General features: G+C 37.5%; 1 protein-coding gene across 1 annotated transcript; it reads left to right on the plus strand.

Moving 5' to 3' along the window:
- Positions 1-10,384: 10,384 nt before the first annotated feature.
- fgf7 (fibroblast growth factor 7) lies at positions 10,385-21,436 on the plus strand. The gene is made up of 4 exons (XM_064336494.1): positions 10,385-10,646; positions 11,076-11,672; positions 18,937-19,043; positions 19,214-21,436. The coding sequence occupies exons 2-4, from the start codon at positions 11,387-11,389 to the stop codon at positions 19,430-19,432; spliced, it is 612 nt and encodes a 203-aa protein (XP_064192564.1). The 5' UTR covers positions 10,385-10,646; positions 11,076-11,386; the 3' UTR covers positions 19,433-21,436.
- The last annotated feature ends 424 nt before the right edge of the window (positions 21,437-21,860 follow it).

Genomic DNA, 21,860 nt, shown 5'->3' on the forward strand with positions numbered 1-21,860 from the left:
CACTGCACATGTAGGGAGATGCAGAGAAACCATAATGTATGCTTATTTGTGGTTCAAAGGGCTTTCCACAAGCACAAGCTGGGCCCCATGGCCTACACCAGTGATCTTCATTCCTAGTCCTGGTGGGCTGCTGGGTCTACTGGTCTTTGTCGTTCCTAAAGTCGATAATACACATAACTCAGCTCACCTAGTTTCTTGGATCTGAATTGGTGGCTGATATTAAGGCAAAAACAAAAACCAGCAGACCCTGCAGCTCTCCAGGATCAGTAATGAAGATCACTGGACTGGACCTTGCAAATTTGCAATTGGGGTTTTCCCTCTGGGATGAGATGTAGTGTGACTGAGTCACAGATGCTCTGGCTACCATTGCGTCAGATGCCCCACCATCCCAGCTAGTCACCAGCTAGCCCCCCTTGCAGGCCTCGAGCCCTTTACGGTCCACATAGGCTCAAATCTGTAACAGAGACTGCCCACCAGGTGCCTGCAGATGACCAGTTTTCATCAGGAAGAGATGCACCACTCTTCCAATTTGTGCTGTAGTGTTGGTCTCCTGGAGTACAAGACCTGAACTGCATAATTCCCCCATAGTTCCAAAAATGCCATGGAGTCTTGTGCCCCATGCCAAATTAATTAATTGCACCGTTTACTATGGTATGGTATAGCTTGTTTAATGTGCTTTTGTAGCATAGCCTGCTATATATTATTGAAACCCCTGCTGTTTGTAATCTGCGAAGGCCTTGAAGTAAAACTATTTTGTAGCAGAGTGAAAACATGGCCTTGAAATTTTTATTAGCATGTTAGTTAGACACGCTACAGGTTAGCAAAATAACAACCTGTAAAACCACTGCTGCGTGGGGCTCCCTTCGCCCTCATCTGGAAGCATTTCTGCTCACAAAGGAAGACGAATTACTGTCGCAGTGACGATAACCATGATGTCCGTGCAAAGGAAGCCTTCTACAGGGTGGATAACTAATCTCGGTCCAGCATCAGATATTCCTCCAAACAATCGCCTGGAAGTGATTACACATTAAGGCAAGATCTGACCAAGCAAGAGGAAGAACTCCAATTGGTTATCCATGTAAATTATCACTTAATATAGTAGGCAATATACCCACTATGAGAGCAGTGAAATTGCTTCCTTTTCACACATCACATAACATCAATTTTGAAATTACATGCAGGCTAAAACAAGGAAATCCTGCTAATTATTTTTTGCCTAAAAATTTGCACAAATGCCATCTGTCATTACATACTGTATACTGTTAGGAGAGAGTTGTTAGTGTTGTGGAGATTTTAAGTACGATGGGGAAAGACTGGTCATTTCAATTAATGCTCGATGGTCTAAAATACACATATACAGTACATACACAACAGAAATAGAGGATAATTAACTTTGATTAATTCTTCATGCATTCATGGAACAAATTGAAAGATATTTTTAAAAGGTTCATCTTTTACCTTTGAATTGCAATGACGACCTAGACTATGTCATAGAAAATATATTAGAGATGGATACTGTAGATTAGTAACATGCAGTCAAAATACGCTGCCAAACATACTAGCTTGGTAACCCAAATCTAAATATTACTTCATGTGACTGTAAAAAAAAAAAAAACCCAGATATTTCAGAAAGAACAACAAATTTGGTTTTGTCCTCATAAACTCAGCTATCAGTGTTATGTGCACAGCACATGTGATTTATGCATTACAGCAGTTTTATGACTGAGAGTTCCGTGCAGTGATAATTTAGTCAAATCAATAGAGAGTGGATGCATCTGCAGTGCATTAAGGCTTTCCCAGACATGGATTAAACAGAATTGCTCTTTATATCTGGGAATGCTGTGGTTATTCAAAATCATGCCCGAGCAGAATCAATGAGGTTTTGGGATTCATAAAAAAGCCATTCTTGAGTCAGTCGAAAGGATTCCGGTTACACAAAGTCAAAGAATCTCAGAAACTATTACACAAGAAATAAATCATTGGCATAGCCACACTGAATGTGCCACATGCATGTGTGAAGTAACCACACAATTTGTTGGGAGAGGAATACCTTTTTTAGGAAAGGTATTTTGCCTTTTTAAAATTTTTTACTAAGTCCTCTGTCTTACTAAGACAGACACAACAATGATATTTCCTCTCTCTGCAGAAGGAACTGAATGCTGCTGCATTCATTCATAACAGAGGTGGACACATGGACATGTTTTACTTCTGACGCTTTACAATATCATTATTAAATTCTGACCAGTGATATAAAATTTGTTGGTAATATTAAAAAGATCTTATCTAATTAGGTTTTTATGCTCAAAATCTTTTATGCTCCATTTCTGGTTGCCCTGCTATGCACCTGTGATTCCAGACACAAAGTAGATATTTAACTAACATGACTATTTTGGCATTTATTTCTTTATTGGGCGTTATACAAATGTTATACCCCATGTTCAACATAGCTGTATTGTTATTAAAGCCACAATGTCAGAGGTCAAAGTCACTGAGAATCATGGTTGTTTTTTTGCTGACAGATGTTGTCCTGTTCTCACCCAAACCCTATTGGTTTCCCAGTCAGTGTCAAAGGTCAAGATTAGAAATGTTCCATGTATGGCAGGTTTTTTTAATCGCGTGTTTCTATACTCTCTCTACCTTAGTCACTCATGCATGTGTTTTCATTTAATTCAATTCATGACAACTGTTCTGCTCACAGTTCCACAGAAAATGTGAGTTTGCATCCACTAAGGACAGCTTCTGAGCAAAAATTTGCTATCTCGCTTGGTATTTTGATTGGTGTGGCAGCTATTGTTTGCTTTGTGTACTTTTATCAAATGACAGAAAATGCTCATCATTGTGGTGTAACAGGAAGTGTGCATTAGCATGAAAAATCTTGTGCCATGACTTGAATTCTCCCTTCATTATTCAATTTGGATCTTATTACGTTATGAGCTAAAATAGATTATTACATGTTCAGTTTAATAGTTTAATCATAGCACTGGGTAGTATGCATCACATGCATTATTTGTTTGTATGGCTGATTATATTTTGATTGGTGGCACAGGTCTGTCCATTGCCAAGCAATCTTATATGAAACCCAACTTCAAAAACTCAGACACCACTGAAGTCAAACAAAGCCCTACTCTGTCCTCATTAATGACCCTGCTTTAAGTTAAACATATCACGCACACATAGTACATAAGCACAAAACACACAGATGGAAAAAACAACAAGCTGGTAAAACCTTGTAGGAGCTTATAAAATTTGTCTGACACATATCAAATAACAACCACAGTTTCTAAACAGCACAAAGCTCACCAGGATTACAATTTACGGGTTATTTTAAGATCTCTCTTCCTTTAATGCCACTAAAGCACCCACATGCTTATTTAAGGAAGGTGCTGTTTTTCAAAGACATTCAATTTTAGTAACAGCAGCTAAGACAATGACCCCAAGCAGCTGTCAGTATATTATCATGGATCTATAAATTCCCAAGTCACAGAGAGACTGAAAGTGTGTGCAAATTTTTTGACAAATCCTATATTGTATTACGTCCAACTTGCCTAAGAAGTGTTTTAAATTAAGGTTTTTCTTGCAACACTCTCATATAAATGAGGAATTCTCTTTTTTGCAGTCAGGTGAAAAGAGAAAAAATAGCTGGTAAAATGGTTTCCTTTGGAAGTGTACTAATTTCTAAATTTATCTTGTTCACAGTTTCAAAATATTACATTGTTATTTATTTATGTATTTATTTATTTGACAGGGACAATGTTCAAGAAATATCTTAAACCAGATATAGCTAAAAGCTCATTTCCATCTATGGTCCTTGGCTGAGAGTTGGTTACATATGATTTGGAGAAGTATAGAAATGAACACAGTAAAATGACATTATACACTCACCGTCCACTTCATTAGGTACACCTGTTCAACTGCAAACTGCACCCATTAACGCAAATATCTAATCAGCCAATGACGTGGCAGCAACTCAATGCATTTAGGCATGTAGACATGGTCAAGACGGTCTGCTGAAGTTCAAACCAAGCATCAGAATGGGGAAGAAAGGTGATTTAAGTGACTTTGAACGTGACATGGTTGTTGGTGCCAGACGGGCTGGTTTGAGTATTTCAGAAACTGCTGATCTACTGGGATTTTCATGCACAACTATCTCTAGGGTTTACAGAGAATGGTCCAAAAAAGAGAAAATATCCAGTGAGCGGCAGTTCTCTGGGCGAAAATGCCTTGTTGATGGCAGAGGTCAGAGGAGAATGGCCAGACTGGTTCGAGCTGATAGAAAGACAACAGTAACTGAAATAACCACTCGTTACAACTGAGGTATGCAGACGAGCATCTCTGAACGCACACCACGTCAAACCTTGAAGCAGATGGGCTACAGCAGCAGAAGACCACACCGGGTGCCATTCCTGTCACCTAATGAAGTGTATATCCATGCATCATCTAATGCATTATTGTGCAGTTATTTCATGTCCTTTGTGCTTCAATAGACTATTATCAACAGACCAGGAGCAAAAATAATTTGCAAATACGAACAGTAAACAGTTGAATATGATAAGAAATTCCATTTAAGTGACCTTTGCAGGAGTACAACATCAATGAACCATCTAGAATTCAAACCTGCAGTCTCAGAGTGATAAGGCCAGTTCCCTAACAATTATAGTACACTGTCACCTACAATGCTTCCTAGATATGAGATCAAATAGAGACTTGGGTGCTTCACTGCCAACATACATTCAGAATCAATTTAGATGTTTTTACATGATTCATACAAAATGCATGCAACATTGGCCTCTGAAACAGTTTGGAATTATCTTGAGTTTTACTTAAGATTTGCTGTATTTTTTGCTGTATAAGTATTTTTTGAGATGTTATGCAGTATCTTACTGCATGCAAGAATGTCAGTACATCAGCAGAGGAGACAAAACAGATATCTCACAGTACCTTTATTACATATTGTGTGTGTATGTGAGTAGTCATCCAAGTTGAGCTGTATCAGATGAACAAGAATAATAAAGGTGCATTTTTTCTGGGAAGTATTTTTCAGGTATTATGTATGAAACCGATTAGCAGGAGTAACATGGAAGCAGACACCCTTTCACTGTTCACAGAGCGCTCATGTCCTCTAGACCGTGGCCACAATTACCAGCTTAGATATGCTGATTAACTGTTCTCGTAAAAACACTTTCTTATATTCTCTTACAAGCTTATTTTTCTACTCATGCAGAAAGCTGGAGGAAAGTGAGCCAAAGTAAATTATATTCTCTGAATGAGGTCTCTCCAGGTACAACCAATTTGTAGTTCTAAGTAATGATGCAGGATTTTAGAAAAAGACTTGCACAATAAATTAAAAAAAAAATGTTTCTGCTTAAATTCGTAGTAAATAAAAATTGCAAAAAAATTACAGAAAAATATATATTTTGGTTTTAATCTTAGTTCATTTAGAATGCAGTTCTAATTTTCTCTTGAGTAAATGCACTTGTTTATTCTAATATTCATCCTTTTCAGAATAAATGCATTTGACACACAGTTGAAAAATACTGATGAGAGGGTCAATAAAGCCATTTTAACACTTAATTAGTGTACTTGAGAGAAGTTGGCTGAAATTCAGAGGAAAGTTAAGGGGCACTAACTGCCTTTTCATGCCTCATTCTCATTTGTGAGCTGTTACGATCTGTCACCTTTTGCTGCATTAACACATACTTTGTGAAAGTCCAGGAAGAGCATCTTCAAAGAACAAGTTTCATTAGTCTGCAATATAGTCTTTCAAGCACTACTGTGTTACGAGGACTGCACTTTTTCACAGTTAAGGCAACTCTTTGAGGTCTACCATAACAGATCTCAACAGTAAATCCTTCTGCTACAAGGTAAGCATATATTAGATGTCCCTCAATACAACATTTTCACTGGTGTCAAAGGAAATGATTATCACAAGGTGTTTAATGGTGCTTAACCTATAACAAAATTAACAAATTTTGGAAAATGTGAGAAAGGTATCATAAACTTGTGTTTCAGCACAAAGTCCTGTTACATTTCCCTTTATGGACAAAAATCAAGAGCGTCTCAGGAATGTGACATTTATTTCTTGTAAGACTTTAATCTAAGCGTCTGGATGCTGTTTTAAAGTACTCTTAATGTGTTCTACCTCTTCAGAACATAAGCTGACCTTTCTGTATAAAAAAAAAGGCTGAGGTGCGTTTGATCAACAGAGGCAGGTTCTGTAACTCAAGCACAGGATCAAATTAATGCAAACACAAATGGCCGATGCGTTATTCTGTTTTTCTTCAGATGACACCCATCGCATAACTGTGGGCTCCGGGCGAATAAACATGGGACGACTTTTGTGAGGGATACGGACATCAGCTTTTACACCTTGTTCTTTGAAAGCATGTGTGAAATGTTTCTACTTACGGCGAGTAAACATTATTTCCCTCTTAAAAATGTTTGTTCTCGCCAAAAATTTCCATGTGTACAATGTCCAGATAATTATCACCTTGCGGTCACAAAACTGATATGCATTGTCCAAGAGCAGCACACACAGCTCCAGTGTGTTGCTACGGTTAAATATAGAGTAATGTTCGCAGGCTCCATCCCACAGTGTAGACCAATTATCATGGAATTTAGAAAGCAAAAGCTTAACCCAAACAGTCCAACAGCAACTAGATATCCAGTATCCAAGAATAGTTTGACCTTAAACATAATCCATTTTTTTAACTGAAAGAGCTGTCAAATCCGTAGACATGAGAGAGAAGTGGCACTTCACATTAAATAGTAACATATTGCCCATGATGTTCCCTCCTTTTACGAATACCTTCAATATAATTGGAAGTTTGTGGTATTATGTAATATTTGAATGTGCATGAAACAAAAATATATACAGGAAACACTAATAAAAGTTGCATAATATGTAAATGGGCCACCACTGATTTTGATTAAACTGGGTGTTGTCGCTCCAGGTTGAAATTAGCAGTGAACTGATCTGAAGTTGTTTGCATGTTTTCATGTTCATATAGTATGCACTTACACCCAGTGTAGCCCTTTGCAAATGAGTTTTATGCTAATAGCCCCTAAGTCAGAGTTGCTCATGAAAATTCAACAAGCTGACTTGTCTTGGTCACTGTTCTTACCAAAGGTGCCCCAAAAATCACCCCTCTTTCAAGTCATCAAGTTCTCCTCTAGCAGCCATGCTAGCCATAATTATAGGAAACCAGGCCTGGCCAGAATATGACCCTATGCATGCTGGCGTGTTATTTTCTTAATTAATGGAGGAGTCACACCTGTGTGGTGGCCTCTTCTTTGCATATGCTTTTGCCCCTCATTTACCCGGGTGCTTTGCATTTTTTGTTTACTACCTGTATGTCAAATGTTAGAAGGGAAATAGTGCATTCCAAATAATTTCTGAGCAGATCAATATAAAATTGAATGCATATAGCTAAGTTGATGCAGTCAAACATTGCATCAAAAATGTTTACAATGGAATTTGAATTTCACATGGAAATTACAGAATTTTTTTTGTGTTCCATGCCCTCATTGAAACATCTGTTCAGGAAATTCAAGGCGAAGTCAACATTGCTAATACACACACACACACACACACACACACACACACACACACACACACACAAAATACTGTGCACTATGACCTGGTATGTAATTCTCCTGCCTCATTGAAAGCTCTCAGCGTTTATTGAAGGTAGTAGGTTTAACAATGAAAGTCCATTAAAATAAAATAAAAGGGTAAGCTATACTTTCGGACGTATGGTTCAAAATGTGCAAATTCAGCTGTTCCAGTGTCCCTATCTATAATCCATTGTGCATAAAACAGAAAGAATGGGAGGTGTTAAAGAGGTGTACTCATACAGGGTCTGACTGCCTCCAGGACCACTGCTACCCCTGCTACTGTAAACTTTAATAACTTCTCATTTGATTCCTTTGAGTTGTTTAATCTGCCCAGAGCAGCAGTAGTTTACACAAAGACTCAGAGAGCTAACAGAAGCCTCACCATATGGTAGCAGGAAGAAAGATAAAACATGAAAAGAATTGTTGTCGTATGTGAAATAAGAAAACACCAGCGAGAGACAAGCTTTACCGTGACACACAGCAGAGGAAATCAGACTAATGGAAGTCAGTGAGTGACAGGAAACAGACAACACAGACAAGCTGCTTCCTTGGGGACAGGATTAACCTACTCAAATATGTGTAACTGAAACAGTATAATGGTGGAGAGCTTAAGCAATATGATTTTCTCATCGCTTTATTTCTTGAGTAATAATTTATGTTGTTTCCTCTGTATCAAAGTCACTCAAAAAATTCTTTAATTGGCTGGAATAGTGGGATGGATGTGTTGAAAATTGCAGACTAATAATAAGCATACTAGTTTGCAACTTAAGGAAAGAGCCATCATAATTTTGCATAGCCACTAATTGAGTATCTGTTACACTAACATATGTTCCTATCTAATATCTAATCTAATATTAACAATCAAAAATGCAATATCTAATAAGAAACAGTTAACACTCCTCGCTGACAACTAAAAATATTAAAATAGACTCCCATATGGTTCAGGCAAGGGGCTTGTAATGAGTGCACTATAGCTTTGACAGCCTAATTAGATTTGTGGCTAAATCATTAGCTGGCTCTGATTGCATATCCACCAATTAGTGCTGGGGGCGGCAGTGTAGTGTAATGGGTAAGGAGCTGGTCTTGTAACCTAAAGGTCACAGGACATATTTAACACAAACTTAACTTTTTTTCAGGACAAAGTTTCCTAATTGTGCTAAATACTATCCTTCGCCTGATTAATTCCAACTAATACGACTTTCCTTACAATATGAGTAAGATTGAAAATCAAACATTATAGATGATCTCATCCCTAACATTATTTTTCATTAATTGAAGCATCTGTCAAACGTTCATGTGTGTGACGCGTACAGAAATATGTGTGATGTGTACTGAAATGTAATCTATGGAACTGTGGTGTAGCAGTTAGAGTGAATCTGTGCTCTCATCTACAGGGGGCGACTTGGGACACAGAACCTGACCACTTTAGACTTGCACCCTTACACTTTTTATTTGAATGTATCCTCTCCATTTGAGGAAATAAATATCGCTTCTTAAGTGATGAAACCGCTCTTGTTGGGCCAGCTCCGTATTTTACTTTGAATCTTTTACAGATTTATGTTTAATGATTAATAACATTAAAATGTAGGACTTAGTTGACATTATTCTAAGACTCTCTGCAAATATTTACTGAAATGAAAATATCACAGAGTAAGTTATGGTACTGGATACTTGTTCAGACAGGCTTTTATATACAAGTGCAGTAAAGTGTGTTACTTTATTGGCTTTAAGCATAAGAATGCCGTACACTGTTGATAGTCATGAGCCTTTTGTGCATTATGTCTCAGAGATATAGCTTTTGTCTTGAGCGTACAGCTGAAATAAACTTATGAATATATTATGTCTATTTTAAAAATAAATGAAAATCAATGATGATAAAAATTTGACTTTATTTTTCAATTTGTCAACTCACGAAAAGGTTACTTCAGCCTTTTTTCTTTGGAAGTATGGGGGGTGGGGAGGTGGTAAAGCATTGGGAGTTTTTGTGGGGCTTCTGCAGTTATGCGTAACAACTAAATAGATAAAATGTTTATGACCACTTGTTTAAGAAATGAAAGGCAGGCCTGCTCAGTCCAGAAGGTTCTCTTCAAGCCGTGTGCTATGCATTCTCTTCCCTCGAGGGAACAGATCATTAGATAGAACGTAAACGTTTTGAAGTGCTGAGTGCAAGAAGAGGCCAGGTGTCCAAAACGGTAAATCGTGGGTTTAAATACAAACACAAAAAGTGAAAGAGTGACTGACCTTTCGACAAAGATTACCACTTTTAACGGTAACGTCTTCTGTTTTGCTCCTCCAGTGGTTGCCTGACGTGTTTTCTCAGGAATACCACTGTTCACGACAATTTCATTCAGACTTTCATTGAGGATATTCTTTGATCTTTTGTCTGAATGATAAATAGTGACAGGTTACTTCCATAAAACATGCACAGATAATTCTATGGAAACACTACAGTTGCAGTATCTGTCTCTGAAAGATTGATACCCTGGTACTTTTAAAGTATAAGTCTCCGTGTGTCTATTCCTCTTTTTATTATCCCAAAGATTTCACAGATATATTTTCTTCAGACTCCAGACTTTTCAAAGAGAGAAAGTAATGTGGATATTATTGCAATTCAGTGTGATGGAGAGGAACGTTCATTATTTAAGACTGGCACAAGCCTGTGAATTGCATACTTTGTGCATACCACAGGAATATCAACAATTTCTCAAGTTTATAGCTCCCTCTGATGACCACTGGAAGCCTGACAAAAGGAAAAAGACGTTTTTTTTTCCACCCAGCATCCAAGTGACAGCTGACTGGCTAAGACCTAATTGCTCTCTGGTGAGGTCAGCGAGAGGCATTTATCTAAGCACACCGAATAACAACAGAGTGAAGATGCACAGTAAAATCTTGCCTGGGATAGCACTTGATCCGTGGGAACAATTGCAGGACTGGGGGAGCCAGACATCAGCTATTGAGGAGACTTGTGCTCAGGCTATTTTTTTGGAAGAAAACAACTTTGCTGTTTACAGCTGTCCTTCTATGCCTTCATTGTAAGTTATTTCAGCTTTATTCAAAAAGGTAGTCTGTTCAGTTGTATTGCACAACAGAAAGTTATAAGTTTGCTTTGCTTATTTGAAATTCACCACCAGAAAAGGAGGGAATGAAGCTGACAGTGAGACCTAATGAGGTCTGCATGTTTTATACTGATAAAGTGAAGCTACTAGGTGTCCAGCCTTTCTAAGCTGTATGAACAGTACTTTACCACTGCAGCTTACTCCAGTGTTTCCTTATTCAGGTCAGGTCTGGACACCAAAATTAGCTATTTATCTTAATATGCAGCAGTTCTCACAGTGGAAAAGGGATTTGCAGCCTTTGATTGTTTTGTATGTCTATAAAAAACAGTGGTTGCAGGGGTGACAGAAGTATAATTCCAGACATGGACTGATAAAAGCACTAGGATCTTTCTCTGTCTCTTACAGTTCTGCCAGTCACCGGACCACAGTCTCATACAGCGAGGATGAGTCCAACAGTGGACATCGGTCTACTTCACTTTCCCCAGATAGAGTAGATGACAAGTGAGGATTAAAAGCAGACTGCTCCCTCAAAGCCCAGTTAAGGTTGGTTGAGGCAGCGACAGCGCAACAACACGTTTTTCCCATTTAATCCACCGGAGACCTCCTCAGGCAAAGGAAGAGGCCAGGTCACAGACCTAACAGCCAAAAAAGACTGCTCTTTTTTTGAGTTTACTTTTCAGCATGTTGCCCGTGAACACCCATTGCTTTGCATTATAATGCGCAAATGGATGCTGAGGTGGAACCTGCCAAATCTGCTCTCCGGACTGTACTTGCACATTTTCTTTCTAGTGGGCAGTGTGTGTTTAGCCTGCAGTGATAGGACTCCAGAGCAAATGGCTGCAATTATGAACTGTTCCAAACATGAACGGCACACCAGAAATTACGACTATATGGAGGGAGGGGATGTAAGAATCAGACAGCTTTTCAGCCGGACGCAGTGGTTTCTCACAATCGACGAATACGGCAATATCAACGGAACACAAGATCCCACAAATTGCTACAGTAAGTTTCCTCTTTATTAGTATTATTATTATTATTATTGTTATTATTATTGTTATTGTTATTATTATTCGTTTTTTATGGGAAATTCTTATTATAAATCATTTTTGTTCACAATTTCTGTTACTTTGACCAAGTCCAAAACACATTTTAAAAATAAAAACTGTTATCAAATGAGAAAAAGCTCATCTGCATGTAAATGAATAAACCCAAGGTTATAACATACAATTGTATATGGTGTACAAATACCATATATTCTTTCTGAAACTGAATATAAAACTGGTTATTTTATTGAACTAGGCATTCTGTCTCTGTTACTTGAGAAGTTGCATTGTTTGTTGCTGTTGTATTTGTATTGAAAAGTACATGCCCTCTGGCTTCATTTGTTGTATTATTGGCATTTGAAGGAACCAAGGCTTTCTGGATTCTAGCCAGAAATGTAACATGTGGGGTTTCCGTCCAGCATGCTGACAGTGCACAATGTTCCCGACAATTTAATCATACAGTTAATAAATGGGTCACGCATTTCAGTTAAAACAGCGCAGACGTGCTAAATGACAGCAATAAAAGAAAACAGGTGCCTGACTTGGCAAAGCAAATCTTCACATTCTAAACAGAGATCCTAATAAGAGTAAACCAATTTTTTCTCATGTTGTTTTCTGTTAGATCTGTTAAATATATTTTCAAGTGTTTACGCAAACACTTTTCGTGAAAGCTTTGGTCACAGAATCAGAATGCATGAAATGTAAGGATTAATAGCTCCACTTTGAAGATGGGAACCACATTCAAAGCTATAGTACAGTAGTCTGTCCCATAAGTCACCAGCTTATACTTTGTGATTTAGATCAATGTAGTGGTTATCTGGATCCTGTCTTCAACACATAGCAAGCAGAGCACCTGCTATTTAAAGAGCTGGATTTGTCTTGGCTCTGGGAAAGGCAATCCTGAGTCTGAACCTCATAACCATGTCAAGATGTTGAACATTGGAACATGTTTATCTTTGTATTGCAGCCATGAATGGTATTAAAGCAGGTGAAAAGAATCAATGCAATGTTTCAGTTTTTCGGGCCCAAGGCTTCTCTGATATTACGCTGTAAATGAAAATGAGCAGTTTTGGCAATGGGAATGAATGCACAGTATGAAAGGTATAATCAAGTCATGGACAAAATCTCTTGTAGCAGTAATTATGTGTGGTATTGATCAGACCTTACATTCGTCAACCTGTAGTTGACCTTGAGATATATATTCAAGTGTTTCACAGACATTAATTACTACACAAAATGGCAGTAGTTGCTAAGATTAAAAGTACTATCTAAAAATTATTGGAAAAAAAAAAATGAGCCACCAGACACATTTGTTTGGGACAACCACCAAGCAAGATAACTAAATAGCACCCAACATTAACTTTTCAACTCCAGTAGTAAAGCCATACCAAGTTTGCGATTGCTCTACATTCCACAGCCCAAATCTTCCCCATAAATTATGTACACATTTGTACTGGCCTCACTACATATCCTTGGGATGGACCATACAATGTTTTGTAAATGGTATTACACAATTCAGCTTTATGCTAAGCAGAAACAGCGCTGCAATTAAACAGCAAAGGCAAAGACAGACAAACCGCACAAAGCGCTTAAATACAGCCATCATCCTCTCGCAATCTCACAGAGCGTCTGCCGAGCCTGCTCAGAATGTTCGCGTGACAGGGAACGTCTCTGATGCAGCTGGAAAAGGCCCTTGCGTAACAATTGGCGTTGAAAAAACGGCGCAACCGATACACCCAAGCGCGGCTGACAATTGCACGCACAACACATGCGGAAATACAGAGAGAGAGCCCTTTGAAGAAAACCAGCATGGAGTGCGAATATATCCAATAAATCTTTGATCCATGCTTCTCTGACTGTGCACACAAGCCTCATGTAGCCAACTGCAGTATAATCACTTGAAAACAGAAAAGAAATGAATCAGACAAATACTCAGGCCTTACTTGGTTGCTATTATGTCATCATGGATTCCTGTTATCAAATAAATAGAAATTCCTTGAATATAAATGAGTGGCAAAAATTTTTATAACAGTATGGCTAAACTAGTATGAAATATAATATACTTTCAGCAGAAATTAATGTTAAGACGTAAGTACAATATTGAGAAACCTGTGAATATTTATGAAAATAAGTATTCAGTACAGATCATTTGTTTTTCATACTTATATACTTAATTCCTTTCACTGGGTATTGGTAGATACAGTGTATATACATTGTGTTTCACGTGTTGGCACAACAGTGCTTCATACTGGTGTGCCTCAACCTGGGAGACAAAAAGATATCAAGATATATTTTCACACATACATCTTCCACCTTATCTGCACATTTCTACACTACACCCTGTCTTTTGATATAGGCTATATTTTCAGAAATGCCTATTATTAAACATAGTTTGAGAGAGTGGGCATGTAAACTGATTATTGAAATTTAGAGTCAAATAAAGCTAGGTCTGTGTGCTAGTGCATGTGCGACTACATACAGGCCTGTGTGTACAACGGGTCATGCCATGTTAAACAGACAGACATAGAAACTTTTCCCATGCTTTGTAAGAACTGGAGTAGAGTCAAGAAGGGCTAGCAGCTGAACATATTTGGTAAGTTCAGCTGCACTGGTTGGAAAACTGTCCAAATTACAATGTTAAAGCAATTTGACAAATTTAGCCAAGTAATGTTTTAGCAAATGGGTTGTATTGTAATCCCATTTAAAAAGTCAGATTTAATAAACATTTCAAATGAGAAGCACATGAACCATCATAAGCAGTACAGCTGCAGACACTGCACAATAAATAACTAACACAAAAGGGACATCTTCCACAAACACAGCACAATTTAAAGCAAACACTAACCAAAGAAAAGGTCAAATTTGAGAAAGGAATTCAAAATATGGACTCATTCTGTCGTTGCCTCTGGAAAAATCACATCTTTACAGTATTTGCACGAACAGTAAGTTTTCTGTCAAATGTGATGTATTATCTGAACAATATTCACAGATGCCATGGATCTGGTTTGATCTGATTACAGTCTGTGTACACTTCAGCGCATAAGCTTAAACTGTGCTTTGCATGCAAACCCATGTTCTGCAGTCATGAATGCTATTTGACTCTTACCAGTGTTCTGTATACAATGTCTGGGAGTACCTTCATTTTGATTCTTATCAGGTTGTTACATAACTCATCTTTATGCTTCCTTCCCATATCTGTTTCCTAAAATAACTGGCCAAATGCCACGACATACAAGTACTCATTTTTTGAGTGCATAGGAGTCAAACCCATATGTCATGTCCTTGCTAACATTCTCTTTAAATAATAGTGTAAAGTACACCTTCTCTAACAGGAAATATAGTACTTGTGATGAACTATTGCGAGGCAATGTGCTATGCTAGACATTACATTACAGGCATTTAGCAGACGCTCTTATCCAGAGCGACTTACACAACTTTTACATAGCATTTTACATTGTATCCATTTATACAGCTGGATATATACTGAAGCAATGCAGGTTAAGTACCTTGCTCAATGGTACAACAGCAGTGTCCTACCCAGGAATTGAACTTATGATTTTTTGGTTACGGGCCCAGTCTTTTACCCAATGTGCTACACTGCTGCCCCAACGCTGAGTACAATGCAAGACAGTATTCTGTAAATTAAACAAACAACCAAACGGTTATTATTTTTTCCCCCACACACAGTCACATAGACTAAAGATATTACCCAGTACATGAAATGTGGATTAGACTGGTGTAGGTGTTACACTGGTCTTCCAGGTTGGCAGGCATCAACTGTCCTACAGAGGTCTTATGTACATCCCTTACGAGATACAAATCAAAACAAGGTGGATTTTTGACTATCCACGGAAGGCAGAATCAAGGATCACCCACAAATGAGTTTACTTAGCCAGAGGCTGGGCCGAAATGGAGGGGTAAATTTGTTCAGTCTGGGGAAAGCCGTACGGAGCTGCCCTCAAACAGCGGAGTTAACATTTGCAACCCACATGTGCGCACTAGTGGCTCCCTGTATCTGTTAAACAGTTACAGTTGCTGTAACACGAAACAGTAATAAAGTAGGCATTTTATAATGCTGGTGAGATAACGGTTTCACCTCACAGACGTTCATCACTGCTGCCACTATGCTGACGTGCCTCAGCAGCACGCAACCTTATGAAAAATAATAATATTTTAAATACAAAGCAGTCCTTGAACAGTTACACCCAAAAACACTGAAAGAAGCCATACCTCATTCTACACTAGTTTGTGCATTCTTTATGGGCATGTACTTGATCAATTTAATGCATGATGTCATATCACGTTGTTCATAACTTTCATTTCATTATTTATAAAAACAATTCAATCTGAATGAAACGTGACCTGGATACCAGTCAAAGGCATGTGACCATAGTAATGGTCCTGAACATCCTTAGATGTGAGGATACTGAACACTGCTGACCCAGGCCCTAAAGAGACCATTTAACAACATGGTTGCATCAATATCCACCATGTTGAAGTGCCAACATCAAAAGCGGCTTCCTTGACCGCCTGTTTAAGTGCATCTATCAGCATAACGCTATTTAAAGAGAAAGGCCCGCGACAAAACAGAGTGGGATCCAACAACTTCAGTGGAACAGAAAAAAGGACTGAACGGAATTGGACTAGCAAAATGTCAGACATTAGTCATCCAGAGAGGTCATTCCCAGAGTGCTCACAGACCTCCAGCACGCTAAATCAATTTAAGCCCCAATACTCTGTAGGCACATGTACAAGCCCTGCAGACAGGGGACAGCGCAGTAAGGGCCAGCTCTGATCCAGGGGTCCTCTTCTGCCCATACATGCCATTTGCTATTTCCAGAATTGCCTGTACTGTGGGATAACCTATCCTTCTGGAGCCTGAAACAAAATGGCCAAGGATTATGTGTGGTGTTCTTCTCAGACACAAAAAAACATTGAATATCTATGTGCCTTTTATTTTTTCATTTTTTTCTTCTCTTTTCAGACAATGACCCTGAGTGCCCTTTAGCTTCATAACTCTACAATTTAGTGATGCACACTAAATTTTAGCATGTAGCACTAAAATATCAAAGAACACACTACAGATTTAAGGAGACAGTACTGACAATAATTCTGATTATGACATTACTGCTTGCTTTGATGCTTCCAAAGGGATATCACTTGTTGGAATGCAGAAGACATATTGCAGAGTACCAATTTAAACAGGTTAAACTGACTATAGCATTGCATTCTGGAATTACAAAGAGAAACTGTTGAACTGTTAGCATAATTTCCTTTTAAAACTTTACAGTATTTATTTTGATATTCCAAATCAGGGTCACCACAACGGTGACATCAGTGATGTTTACACTGTTGGTGGCAAGCATTTCCCTGCTCTGTGATAAGTGATATGCTTAAACACATGCAGTAGATTTAAAAAAGTATACTTTTCTGCATCATTGTATTAACTTTAGCTTATTATGGCAGCATGAATGATGATTTCTCAGAAGTACAGGACTGAAACTAAATTATTGGTCTATTGTATGCAAATGGCTACAAAGATGTCATCCATGCTAAAATGTAAATCAGAAATTAACAAGTGAGATCACCATGTTTCAAGCCACTTCTTAACATTATAGCATAAAATGAAGAAATGTATGCTTTTAGTCCAAGTTTGAGACACAAACAGAGCACATGCAAGTAATTTAATTCAGATAGTTTGTGGGTTTTATCTGAACTGATGTAAGGGTTACGTATTTCCTTGCATGCCTGTGAAAAGATTAAAAGAAATCTGTTTTGAGTCATTAGTACAGACCTTCAGTATGTGTCCTGTATGTTATGTACCATTTCTCGTTAAACAAATGTTATCATTTCTCTTGATTTGCAAGACTGAAAAAAATTGTTTTCACAAATATTTCTCATTTAGTTATTCGAAGGCCTAATACACAAATCGATGAATTCTAAATTCATCCTGATTTTGATTTAAGCAGGGATATGGCGAAATAATTCATTTTTATTTCCTGAATGCAGTTAATATATTTTGCCTGTATTTGTGTATGGTATATTGCCATCTGTTCTATGTTGTCTGTTTCTGAATTTTTTGTGAATATTTTGGCAGTGGCAATGTGTAATCCTCATATAGGACACTTCAGAAAGAGTTAATAAAATAGCATTATATATTATTGCATACAATATTAAATTGGGCAATGAAAACAGTCAAGGTGATGGGTTGATAAAATTAAGGTAGATAAAGATCTATAATATTCAGCCATTCTTGTGAAACTGCATACATAAGCATCTTCTCTAAGGGGATCTTTAAAGAGCCCAAAAGAAAATAAAGCAGTGGGATTGAAGAAAATCATTTTTTAACCTCCAGTTTGAAATTCCATCTGTACCACAAGTCAAAACATCACTGAGTGACTGACTTTGGACACACCACAAAAAAATGCTAGAAATTGAAATGGATCCAAAAGACAAGAAGACAATAAAGAACATTTGCTGATCAATTGATGCCTTGTCTGACTGCCATAGCTACACAACCTTTTAAAAGTTCAAAAAAGGACAGCTCGCAGTCACTGGATAAGACTACGACCATTTACGGGAAGGCTGGTGAATCTGACAATAGCACAACTCAACAGGAGGATTTCTCAAATTATTTCACCAAATAGAATGGTGGAGATAGTGATACAGGATTTTCTTATGTTGGGTGTTTTCCAAACTTCTATCATATTTATAATATGTTAGAAGTTTGGAAAAATGTATTTAAATGGTCAATATGCAGTATGAGGTATTAAAAATATCAAACTGACCGGTATCATCCATCCATCCATCAATTATTTATGCCTGCTTATGCCCGGTGCTGGAGTCTATCCCAGCATGCATTGGGTGAAAGGCAGGGATACACCCTGGACAGGCCGCCAATTTATCGCAGGGCATGACCAGTACCAGTACCAGTGAAAAATACTGTTTTGTTTTGTACACACGCGGGGTTCAGATCTGAAACGTAGCGTGCAAAGCAAATGGGAGCAGCCTTTCATTTTTTTTACCCTCGGGGAGAAATGTTTAATCTGCTACCCATATGTGCAATCGCATGCGCTGTGGTTTCTCCAGTGGCCACCCAAACCATTTAACAGCTTTAAAATAAAACCAGATTCACCACTAAATGCATTCACAGCAACAACCTCATCCTGTTCTCCTAATGAAGTTAGTTTTCTAAGCAGGACCTGTCTTGTGATTTGTTGCAGGTATTCTTGAAATCCGGACAGTCTCAGAGGGAGGTGTCCTGGCCATTAAGGGGGTGAAAAGCCAATATTACATATCAATGAACAGGACAGGGGTTCTGCAAGGCAAGGTAAAGACCACTCAGGATGTACTAGACAGCTAGGTTTTGTTGAGGGTTAATATCCTGGGCATAAGCTGAAAATGAGATAATAGCTGAAAATAAAGGATAACTATGGCCCATTTCTGTGAAATATCATCTTCAAACACCATGTAAATCTCTGCCAATGTATTCCATTACAGAAGACCTACAATGAAAACTGCAACTTTAAAGAGGTATTCTTGGAAAACTACTTCAACGCTTACTCATCTGCAAAGTGGACTAAGCAAAATGGTAAGGAAATGTTCATCGCTCTGTCTCAGAAGGGCCGACCGCTGAAGGGAAGGAAGACCAGGAAGGAGAATATCTCATCTCACTTCATTCCCATGAAATGCAAAGAGGAAGACAGACGAGTGGACTGATGTTGCAGGATCGCCTGCAACCTTGTGGTGAATTAAGGACATAGTCGTGGCTTTTCCAGTGCTTCGGAACAGTAGTACAGATACTTTACACAATTCGGTCACACTTATTTTAAGCTCCGTCTATTAACTGTTGTCAGCCATACAGCAAACATCTTCATTCATTAGGTGGTCTTTGGCAAAACCTTTTCTAGCTAGTAAACAGGAAATAAACTGTCTGATGGTTTGAAATTGTGTAGAAATTGCTATTCTAAGAACAGTTTATATATGTATATGTTATAATAACATTTTTCTGCTTACCTCCGACAACCTGTTTACTGTTTGCTTACCATCTGTTCACAGTTAAAAATATTTTTGAATATAATATTTGTGAAGTGTGACAAGTATAAATTCACTCTGACATCACAAATATAAATGTCAATTGGGTGGTTGAAAGAGATATTGTTTCATTAAATATTTAAGATAAAGGACTATTGTGAACATGATAAAGGACAGAACCAAAGTATATATAAATATTGTAAATAATTAAGTGGCAGGTCACACAAATTGGCATGTCGACATTTAATTGGAAGACTTCTTCAAATGAGTATAATACCATTTTATAGTTAAAACCTAATGGGATTTTTTAACGCTTTGATGCTTTTTTTGCATAAAATATTAACAAATGTTACATATGAATGAATGCAAATAATATTTCTATTCAAATACAGTATGTGTGTGAGCAAAACTGAAATATGTGATCATGTTATCTTCTATAATGGTTATCAAGTAGTGGAAAAGGCTGAAAGTCTGAAAGGAGGTAAGAGTATGGCACTGAATATCTCGCTGTTATCACCTTCATCATCTTCATCAAATTCTTTTACTACTGTGCTTAAATGTTTCATCAGACCAAATCAAGAAACAATCCTCTTACATTTAGATACTGTTAAATTAACTTTTTTGTTGTTTCTTAAGCAACGTGAATAAATCGCATTACGCTAGTTCATTATTCAATTCATTATGGAAAAACACTCAGTGCTCAGTGTCCACACCAATTAGAGACAAATAAAATTCAAACTGGAAAGCAAGTCGCACACAAACATTTTTTTTGTTTGGTTTTTAGCTTTTAGACAAACACTTATTGATATCAACAAAAAGAGACAAGTCAACTAGTGTTTAGGCTAGTCATTCATCAGGGTAACTGGCCATTTAGTAAACATGAAATCAACTTGCTTTTATATGTTGATATACAGGTATGCATATTGAGATGAGAAATCAGCATTAGATATTTCATAACATACTTCTGTTCGATTTCCTTAGTCACAGAATGTCTTTTTCTGAATCAAAGGCAAAAACGTAATAACGTAAATCAATTATCTTCATAGTTCAAATATATGAAACCAGAACCTAACACAATTAGAGACTCCTGGTCATATCTCTTGTATACATCTTTAGATTGCAACTGAATGCAATATGCTATGAATACATTTAACTATCCAGTTTTGAAGCTCCTGGCAAAGAATACTACCCATATTAAGCTGCAGAGTGAACACTGTTTGGAAAAACTTACGTACTTCATCCCTTGCCTCATCTACTGTAATATTTCTAATCTGTCAACTTCTCAAACACATCCTTAAAAGGAATTAAATAATAATTGAAAGTACACAGACCAAATGATTTCCCTGAATCGCCTGCTCTTTGTTACATTCCATCACACTATCCATTATTATCCACATAAGACATCAGCATCATACAGTATTTCCAATGCCGCCCAGGTAGCACAATTATCAATCCTCTCCATGTTCATCTAATACAAGCGGTTATCTCGTTCTTAGAAAAATACTTAATTTGACATGTATATGTAGAAAAAGATGCTTTTCACAGGTCTGTAAATCTTTTGATTTGATTTGAGGTACCCTCTGTGTAATAGATTACTACCTTCCCTTCTGCCTATGTTAATACTTATTTGTTATTCTTAATTGTTGTATGTTATTTATGTTATTTATATAAAATACAAATGGAATCTTCTGTGTTGTGCTCATTTGGTATTTTTCAGAGATGAGACTATTTGCCATTTTCTTTCTACAGAAATACTAAAATACGACTTGAGGATGAAATAATAGCCATATCAATATCATACAATAGGAATCTTCACCAGGCTGTCTGTGCATAATTCTGTTATCAAAGAACATTGATAGGTTCCTATTAGTAATCGTAAATGCATACATACAGTGAGTTCCATAATGTTTGGGACAAATGCATACTTAAAAATAAATGATTTGACTCTGCACTCCACAATTATTGATTTGTAATCAAACAATTCACATGTGGTTAAAATGCAGATTCTCAGCTTTTATTAAAGGGTTTTTTTTTCAATATCTAGACTGCTATTGGCATTTGTCAACATGAGGACCAGCGTTCTGCCAAGGAAAGATAAGGAAGCCATTATGAG

The sequence above is a fragment of the Anguilla rostrata genome, chromosome 5 (genome assembly GCF_018555375.3).
Source record: "Anguilla rostrata isolate EN2019 chromosome 5, ASM1855537v3, whole genome shotgun sequence".
Lineage (NCBI taxonomy): Eukaryota > Metazoa > Chordata > Actinopteri > Anguilliformes > Anguillidae > Anguilla > Anguilla rostrata.